This window comes from Etheostoma cragini, chromosome 15, assembly GCF_013103735.1.
Source record: "Etheostoma cragini isolate CJK2018 chromosome 15, CSU_Ecrag_1.0, whole genome shotgun sequence".
NCBI classification, from domain to species: Eukaryota; Metazoa; Chordata; class Actinopteri; order Perciformes; family Percidae; genus Etheostoma; species Etheostoma cragini.
Window position 1 is genome coordinate 19,662,234 of NC_048421.1, and position 10,455 is coordinate 19,672,688.

Here is a 10,455-nt window from a genome sequence, read left to right on the forward strand (position 1 = left end):
ACCTCTGTTGCACTGTTGCTTGCTCTGGAGGGAAATACCAGAACTGTTGGGTCCTTGTAAATGATAGAATGTGGTCTAGACCTACTCTATCTGTAAAGTGTCTCGAGATAACTCTTGTTAGGAATTGACAATATAAATAAAATTGAATTGAATTACAGCTGACTCAATGTGTGGATATATTAACATTATGACTGATATGTTATTTTTGTTAGTTATGCAAGTATTAAGTACACCTGGTTGGTAATCATTGCAAGTAGCTCTGTGAAAAGGTGATTGCGTAAAAAGCCTTGTCAGAGCTTTAACAAAGAGACTTTTAAAAACCCTGTCTTAACTCTCTGAGAGCACGGTTCCCCAAACGGTACGTGTTTTTCCACAACGTGTTTTCATGAATTGTTTTTTATGAATTGCAAGCATTAAATCGTCACCAACACGGTCATGCAGCACATCATTAGAAAGCTTAAAGTCTTGTGATTCCATCAAGCCCCCGCACAAAGGATAAGGTGACTCACGCGGTTATAATCATGTTATGAAGTTAGGAAACACTGCACCGTTTCTGTCTAAATCGAGCGTGCATCCCTACCTTTGTCCTCGTGTCTTTATCCACAGCGGTGAAAGATATTCATAAACGTTGATTTCCTAAATCGCAAACACTCCAAGGAATTAGAATATCCAAGCCTTGTAATCCATAATTATCTGGTCCCCTCACAATCTTGTAGTTTCTGGCCAAGTTTCGACGTTCAGAAATCTAGATCATCATTTCTCGGTCTCTATAGCTTGTAACTTTTTCCCTGTGCGGGCTAAAACGAAGGTCGACACACCATTACAATCTGTGGCTTCTGCAGATTGCAATGAACCTTGTTCCCAGCCAATAGCATCAGCCTATTAAGAGATATCCTCAAGCTAAACCAATGATATCGCACAATCGCCATTGGGCCCACCTGGGAAAGATTGACAGTGGAGCCCACGAATTTAGAAGATAAGGTCATAAAACTGGCATCCCTGTGTAGCCAATAAGAAGACGAGTTGATTGATATCAAACATGGCCAACAAAAACTATTCCTGTGATCTTTTACAGCTGTCTGAAGGCAAAAATATGGCCTTCTGATGGCATTTCAACATTTCATGAAATTATGATGACTTATTTCTATAAATCTATGTATGTACTTCTTTCAGACATATCTGTGAGTGATGTGGATGTGTTTTTGTATTTCAGAAGTTTTGTATTTAGAACTTTTTTGGCTTTTTTAGAAATAAGAAATAAGAATAAGAAAAGAAAGACAAACGCACAGACATATCTGTAGAAATACATTCATATAAAATCCATTTTATAAGTCATTTTTTTATGGATTTTTTCTGTTCTAAGTTGAGACATGTGGCTAGAGTACTGTTTTAGTATGTAGCCCATGTAATATGCTTACAGTAGTGCTTTTTATTAATTTTTCAGATGATTTACTTGGACGGAAATAGAAATTCTGTGTTCTAACCTCTGTAGCTCTGTGTCAGTAAGGCCTAGTGTCACACTGCCACTAGAGACAACAAGTTGAGAGTGTTAACTTCCCAATGAACTCAGGATCATCCCAGAGGGCAAAAGCATGTGGAAACCGCAGCACTTTTTTAAGGTTAAAAATTTAGGCGAGAAAATCATATATTTTCAAGTGGTTTTCAAGACACTCATACAGTGAATCATGATGTTGACAGTTTCTGTGGATTACCGTTTGTACCTGAATCTTGATTGGCCTCATTGCTTCTCTAAAACCTGGTGTGACCAATTTACAGAAACTCAGTGTTTATAAATAGAACACAATCGGGAATAACCTGTATTACCTCCAGGAACAGAAACAGAAATAACTTCTGTGTGCAGGGTTGAATGTCTGTTTCCGTCTGTAATTTTATTTAGGTTTGAGCTTTCAACTTAATATGTCATCACAACCTTTAAAGCCCCTGAATATTTTATTTAAAATCTAGTCATTATCTGTAATATCGTCACTTTCCCAAAAAAATCGCCTAAGTCATATTTTCAGGTTTTTCAGGAAACACAACTAAAAAAACTGAACCAAATACTGAATATATGATATTTATTAATAATTTCATTCAAACATGTTATGACAATAGATGACTTTTGACATACTAATAACAATGTCTGTAACTAATGGAACATGAGAGGACTAAATGACTTAGGCAAAGTTATGAACATGCCTTTGTGACTTGGGCAATTTTAAACCCTCAACTCTGTCAACAATGTGTTTACATGCACAGCACTAACCAGGGTATACGGTAAAGTGAATAACCGGTTTATGCCAGTTCTCCCTGTATACATGAGAGGGGAAGAAGGACCAGAGTAACTCAACTTCCGGTACAGTAGGTGGCACTTTGCCAGCGCACAACGCTTGTTCTTGCGGTTGACCTATGTCAAAATTTCAGAGCCCGATCACTCACTTAGTAAAATGTAACAACTGTGGAAAATATACTACAATGTTGTGATCTCTTGTGGGAAATTATACTTAGGAATTGTGATTATGCTACTGTGAATAAACTTATGCATAAGTAAATGGAATGAAGCTCAGGTCAGATACTGAGTGAGGAGAGGAGCATGGGTGAAACTTGTCCTTTTGGTGTGTAAATAAGGGCAACATTGCTGTGTCTGGTGTAGAGCAATAAACCACATCTGGCAGGAAACCAACAGGAGAACAAAGGACAACAGATAAAACTGGTAACATTAACAGCTGAATGCAGCATCCCCCTACAAGAGAGGCATTCAAAACACACACACACACACACACACACACACACACACACACACAGACACATTGAGTTAGCTGAGATAACATGGCCACCAGGCCAATAGAAACATTGTTGCCATGACGATATGAACTGCCCAGTGACGCTTTGAACCCTCCCTTAAGGGCTCCCTTAAGGAAGAACCCTTATATACTGTGCGTGCTTTTGTTAGAGCGCCTTTCTTAGGGACCTCTGAACTAGTCAAGTTACATTGGGACCATGCACGTATAACTGCGCGGAATGTATTGCTCTGTTTTATAATAAATCATTTTTATAATTAATCAAAGCTAGAGTGATTTCTTAGCTAATTGAGTCCCGACATTTGGGCACTCCAAGTGGGATTCGTAACAAATTTGGTAGCAGAGGATGGTTCATGATTAGTGATTAAATTATAGGAATCCCACGGAATCAGGATTAAAAGTTGCTAAACTCCAGATCCAGATTCCACGGACTGTCCACGTCTGAGGGACAAGGACGAAGGAGGCATTCTGTGCAGACTTCAGGAACCTGATCACAAAGAGATCTCCCAAAAAAAAGCTAAGCAGAACCTATTTAATTAAACTCTGCATATTGTAGGCTAGTATATGAATACCAAATTAATGTGATCAGAAGTACTGAGAGTAAGTACAAAATGTTGAAAGATTGATAAAATAATAATTAATATTAAATGTTTAGTGGACACTGAGCAATGCATTTCGTTTTCCTGTTGAAGAATGACAGAGGAGTGTGAATGAGTTGATAAATATGATTCCATAATTGTTTGGAGCTACGCTGTGCGTTGAGGTTCGATAAACCTGTCAGTGGACTTTCTGTAGTAGTATTACTGATAGGAGAAGGCTGAGGCGCGATAGCGGGCCAGTGTTCATAGGTGATTCCAAAGTTTGGGAGCTACGTTATGCGAGAGATTCAATAAGCTTGCCAGTAGAAGTGATTACTCTGCTGCCGAGGGACGGTCGCGGCGCATAACGGGCCAGTGTTCACCATATGGAGACTCGGTCCATAAGACTGGTCTCAACGAATGAAAAAAAAAAGATGATTCCATCATTCTTTGGAGCACGTTGTGTGAGAGATTCGATAAACCTGCAGTATTACTGTTAGGGGAAGGTCGCGGCGCACAACGAGTCAGTGTTCGTCTTAGGGAGACTTGATCCATAAGACTGGTCTTAACGAATGTAGAGAGTGAATGAGAAATAAGAAATAAGAGAATTGATAATTGATGTTGAAAAATGATATGTATTTGCTATGTTGAAAAATGAAATGTATTTGCTATGTTGAAAAATGAAATGTATATGTTGTTGAAAAGTTTGGAAGAGAATGACTGTGTGAGTCCAAAATGAAGCGTTGACTATTGACCAAGCCTCTGGTCCGTCTGTGAGAACGCTGCCGTTGAAGGAAGAAATACGTAGGTTAAAATTACACATAAAAATACTGTTGGTGGATCTAGTTATAAGTTTGATAGGGTGCTTTGTTGATTATTGAAAGTAGAGGGAATTTGCAGAGAGGGAGCAGAGAAGGAGGGGCAGAGACAGACTGCAGAGAGGGAGCAGAGAAGGAGGGGCAGAGACAGACTGCAGAGAGGGAGCAGAGAAGGAGGGGCAGAGACAGCCTGCAGAGAGGGAGCAGAGAAGGGGAGGGGTAGAGACAGCGAGCAGAGAGAGAGTGGAGAAAGGAGGGGTAGTGTGACAGGGGAAGTTGAACAGAGGTAGGAAGAGGTAAGAGGGAGAAAGCAGATAGTGTATATCCAGGATTACCAACTGCCCCACCACCTCCATACATCCTTGGAGAAAACCATCACAAGACCAGACAAAGCAGCAACCCATTCACCCACGTGACACAAGCCCCATTGATGGAAGCAGTGGTCAAGACCATTGTGTTGGATGTAGAAGAAGGACCCCAGGTGCACCAACTGGAGGAACGAGTGACCCAATTGGAGAGACAATTGCAGTCACGACCCCGTGTTAAAGTGGATTCAGAGACAGAGACAGGAGGTGCATGGGGCCATCAGCAACAAGGAGAAGAACCGCCCAAGCTTGTCCGTAACCCCGGAAAGGCGGCCTCCACCACCAGACCAAAAGTGGAGAAACCGCTTTTCAGCGGGAGTTTCCAGGAGGTAAATCCTGGCCACTTTTACCAACCAAGCCCCTCCAACAGATCTCCCTCCCCTGAACCATCTGAATCCCCTTCTATCAGGTCCTCGCATCCGGAAGGAGAGTTGACATTTTTATAGGGACGGTCCTGCATGATGGAATTGAATGGTACATTCGGAGGAAAAATCAGGAATGTTCAGCTTGATGACTATCCTAGCAGAACTGGTCCCCGACGCTCAACACGACTGAAGGAGAAAGAGAGACAAGAGAACTGGGAGATAATGGATGAATTACAGGAATCAACGCGAGAGATAGAAGACCAACTACGACAAGTAGACGGCCCCTTAAGATCCAATCAAATGCCCCTAAGACCAGTACCTGGAGGAGGAGGAACCTTAATGTACTGTATATACCATATTCGTTTGGGGATCTGGATGCACTGTGTGCTAAACTGCCCTCCCTCACTGGCGGAGCCGAACATTTTAAGGAAGCTTTCCAGTCCCACACCTCAGGAAACGACCTCTGTCTTGGGGACTACAGAGGAGTACTGGGAAAGAGGATGGGGCATGATGAGGCAGTGCGCCTCCTGCTGTCCATCGGACTAGGACCCACAGCACCTGACTCCATGCCAGCTGCACGGTTTGCAGCGGGGTTGTGGGCATCCCTGCATCGGCAGTATCCTACCATAGGAAATGACATGGAACTACAGGAGCTGCGCTGCAGGACCGGAGAAGCCTTTGACGATTACCTGGCAAGAGCAAAGAAGGCATGGCAAAAAGCCATGAGAGTCCCCTATGATTATTCCCCATCAGACACCAAGATGTTCAGGTTATCCGTCACAAAGGGGCTCCCGGAGGCAGTAATCGCACACCTGGACGGTGTGGTGGGATTCACACATATGGACTTTACCATGTGGGCTGAACACATCCGTCACCATATCACAAGACATCAGAATGCACAGGAGAGCCAGGACTCTGAGTTCAAGACCCTGAAAACGAAATTACTGCGTAGACAACTTGAAGAATTGGCGTTCCTACATCGCCAGCGTTCTCGTCATAGTTGTCAGATCTATCAATCATATAATCAAGAATATAATAAAACTAAAGGGAGGCAGGGCATACAGCTCAATCCGGTTGGGGAGAGTTCTAGCCTGACCAGGCTCCTCTCTTTACTCTGTCTCTCCTAGTTATGCTGTAATAGTTTTAGACAGTTGGGGGACTTCCTTCGACACACTGATCTCCTCTCTCCTGTATCTTTCTATCATTCCATTTATGTGCATCCATGTCCCAGAAATGCTTGTTACTAACCTAGCTCTGGGTAGTCATTCCCCGGAGTCCTTATGTTCTTTTTCCCCCAGAATGTTTCCTCGGATCAGGGAGGCTCCAAAATCATGGTTGCAGCTGTCACCATGGTCCCACTACACGTTCTGTATCTACGAAGTGTGTTGTAGACCTGTTCTATCTGTAAAGGGTCTTGAGATAACTCTTGTTCTGGTTTCACTGTTTATTTTCCTTATTTCCTTACTTTTTATAATGATTCATCTTGTTATTTCCTTATATCTTCTTGTTGTGTTTACAATGATTGATTTTTCCTCAAGCCTTCCCCCCTGCACATCCACTTATCTTTATATGTGTACATCTTCTGTCATGGTGTTTTAATTATGAAATAACAAAGACGACATGTTTGTCTAAACAGTTTAGTTTCTTGAATAATAATGTAATGTAATGAATTGGTTTAACAATTAAAAGGACCAAACTGGGTTGTGTTTTTACAGGTTTGATCTCAATCATTCCAGAATGTGAATATGTTAACTCCAGATTGCTGCTGTCTGTTTCACAGATCATCAGTTTTTAGATTTTCTTTTTCTCCTTTCAGGCAGTCAGTCAGAAAGAACGTCAGCATTATGCGTGTCTCACTTATGATGATTTAAAAGCAATTCTAAAGTTATAACCATGGTGTAAAAAAGTACAGTTACTCAAGTACAGCACTTTTTCCTCTATTTTAACTATAGTTTGCCAGTGTAGGTTTTTTATTTAAAACATATGATCAACAAATAATCATCTTTTTAATGCTTTTTATCTGATAGTACGAATAAAGAGGAAAGCAGGGAGAGAAGGGACGACATGCAGCGAAGGGCCACGGGTCAGATGGAAACCTGTGGCACTGCTAAATAATGAGTACTCTTACTGTTGATGGTTTAGGTATTTTTATCTAATAGTACTTTTGTATTTGAATCCAGGACCTTTATGTCTAATAGAGTATATCTACAGTATGGTAGTACTACTTCTACTCTACATAAAATGATCAGGGCATTTCTGCCACAACTGTGTAAATCTGACACAAATAAATCAAAACATGATGTTGTTGATTATCAAGTTTTAGTGAATGTTTAACCCTAATGTGTCCTTCCCGTCGACCATGAACTTGTTGTCCTTCCAGATCCAAACTGAATTGATTTTCAGGAGATATTCCACATTATGTATAAACTTTATGGGTGCCTATAATGATGAGCATGACTGCATGTGAACACAACTGGACGGTGTAAAAACTGAAGTTAAGACAGGCGGTCACATTCAACCTGTGTGGAGATACAGGAAGGTTGCCAAGTGAAATGCGCTGAGTATTCCACTTAATGGTAAAATAAACAAAAGCATTGACGCATTGTATGGAACTCATCAAGTGCTGTAAACAGTGGCTGAAGAAGTATTTCCATACTTCAGTAAAAGTATTGATATAGTAATGTAAAAAATATAACTGGTAAAAGTCCTTCATTCAAAGTCCTGTATAAAAAGTCAGTTAAAGTATCAGCAGTAAAAGTACCGTAAAGTCTGGACTACAGAGCACACCTGATTTTAAGCCACAGGTGTCCCACCTTGTAATAGGACATATTTACACAGAAAGATATTACATGTGACGATTTTTTAACTTTCGATTTAATCTGTATAGTAACATAAAGAAATACATCTTTTTTTCTAACCTTGCCTGTAACACGGCTACCTTTATATATACGTATGTATCGTTAACACACAAATTACATTGCGTATAATTTTTTTACTGAACAGTGCACAAACAACATTCCAGTATCTCCTAACGACTGGTAAAAAATGTATTCCGGTATATACTGCAGCCTACCAGGAAAAGTCATTGAGCGCCATCTTCATCTTCCTCCTGTGCACTAAAACCATCAAAGTCCTCTTCTTCAGTGTCCAAATTGAACAGCCTCAGGATCTCATCACTCACTTCAGTCTCTTTGTTTTCGCTTTCACTTGAGTGTACACGGTCCTCTTCATAACGCAACAGTCCAGCCTTTCCAAACCCGTAGGTGATGGGGGATGTTTTAACACGGCTCCATGCATTTAGGATCCACTGACAGACTTGAGTTAAAGATGCCCTTTGCATGCAGCTTGTTTTGGTAAAGGATTTCTCGCCACTCGTCATCAACGCACAGTGCCACTTGCCCGATTCACGCTGATGTGCAGTGGCTGCAAATACTTAGTGGTGCCCCCAGGAATCACAGCTGGAATTGAGTTTTACTGAATCTGCTATATGGGCCCTCGTGCTTGCCATAACGAGCAAACATGTGAAAACATCTCCCTGGTCGCATAGCGTAGCACTCTCTCAGCCAATGCTTCATTAGGCTCTCCATCATCAAACCTTTCATAATGACTTTCACCACAATTTCTATTGGGAATTTTTCCTTTGTTTTTGTCAGCCGCTTAAAAATCACCATGGGTGGAAGCTTTAGCTGTAAAGCTCAGAACACAAGTCAAATGTGTTCTCTTATGACCACTTGTTTTCAGTGTGATGGACGACTGAGCTTTTTTATTAACAGTCTGAGTATGAGGCAGGTAAAACGTCAAAGGTACTTTGTCCATATTTATCATATCATCTGGCCCGATGGAATTCTCCGCTATCTTTGTTTGAGTGAATGTGTGGAAGTTAGCAAGTTTTTCCTGTGTTCAAAGTGTGGGAAAAAAAGTAGGGCTTATAGTCTGGAATTTACGGTACATGTAGTGCAGTAAATGTGAACCTTCCTTAAATAAATAAAGGTTCAATAAATAAATTAACAAATAAATCAAGTGACTGATATCTGATTCTATGTGACATTATTAGATGTCACTGCTGAAGCATCAATGTGAGAGCAGCATGTTACTGCTGTAGCTGCTTCAGGTGGCTCTACTAATACAACTTTGTCTACAGTTGGATAGTTTGGTCCAGTGGTTCCCAAACTAAGGCACGGCCACTTCGAAGGGTCACCAGACAAATCTAAGGGGTTGTCCCTCAAAAGCCAGAACGTTTCATTTGTAAACAATCCATTCCATTTATACAGTCATTTTGTAAGTTTTTAGTTACTACAGATATGAAATAAATGTAAAAAAAAAAAGGAAAAAAAAAAGTCCTTTAAATGTACAAGTGGACTAGAAATATCACGTGGCATTAATGAAAAAAAATCTGGTTAAACAGGAGGTTGGCAGTAAGGGGTTGGGCGAGGCTTATGACAGCTAACAATAGTCATTTTACTATGTGGGACGTATAGAGAGAGAGGGAAAGGGGAGGGGAGGGCACAAGAAGATTATTTAATGCCGGAGTAGCTCTGATGACACGTACTTACAGTTATGGCTCTGTACAAGGTAATCGGTGCGGTGGCTCTGCTGACTCTCCTGACACAGGGTAAGGACTCTCATCACTGCACACACCTGAACCAATCATGTTTGAGATCTACTGAGTGGAAGCACACTGAGGAGGAAGTCAAATGTTTTAAAAAATTAAGTTAGTTAGTAGTGAAGTAAAACAAGTGCAAGTCCTGAATTTAAAATACTACTTTTGAAGTAAATAAAAAATACTTGGGGATTTAAAAAACAAACAACGGTAACACTTTACAATAAGGTACACATAAAATAGGTAGTTAATGACTAATTACGGTTTTGAAAGAGTAATGAATTATTAGTTACTTTTTTCATAAGGGTAGTTCCTGTTTTTTGATATGGTAGTCACTGTAGAGTAGGGTAACTACCCTTCTGTAAAAGTGTTACTAATCATTCATTACTCTTTCAAAAACAGTAACTAATCATCAACTACCTATTTTTTGTTTACCTTATTGTAAATTGTTCCCATTTTTCATCCAGCAGATTACTGACTCACAGGCAAGCACAAGGTGCTTCCTTATAGAACTAAACAGGACCCAGTAGAAACACGGTAGAATATGAGAAGTGCATAATAAAATGTAATGTAAAATGTATGAAAGTGATCAAATTTAGGAGTGTCCAGGTCAAGTCAATTCTCTAATACTCATTTAATGTCCAAATGTTATCGTGTCTGTTTATAATGGTTCTAGGAGGTCTAAACAACCAAAGAAATGAATCTGCAAAGTGTGCAGTAACTATCAGATAAATGCACTGGAATAAAAGGACGACATTTCTCTCTGAGATGCTGCAGGGAAAAACTCAAACCTTAAACCTTTGGATATTTTTAGAGCTTCAGGAATAAATTAGCTTAGCTTAATTAAGCCTGATTGGTAACTTTGTCTGAAGGGGATAATAGTGAACCAATAACTTGTTACAGATTTGTCCCGTCTGAATGAAAACTTTAC

The 10,455-nt window shown here is 40.3% G+C and overlaps 1 protein-coding gene across 2 annotated transcripts in view; it reads left to right on the forward strand.

Annotated features, from left to right (window-relative positions):
- The first annotated feature begins 9,356 nt into the window (after window positions 1-9,356).
- LOC117958497 (serine protease 33-like) overlaps window positions 9,357-10,455 on the forward strand; it is a 13,757-nt gene continuing 12,658 nt past the window's right edge. The window contains exon 1 of one of the 2 annotated variants that reach the window (XM_034894932.1): window positions 9,357-9,536. In XM_034894932.1, coding sequence (XP_034750823.1) covers window positions 9,482-9,536 — 55 coding nt within the window. In that variant the 5' untranslated portion in view covers window positions 9,357-9,481. The remainder of the gene's footprint in view (window positions 9,537-10,455) is intronic. The other variant, XM_034894933.1, reaches the window with a different exon arrangement.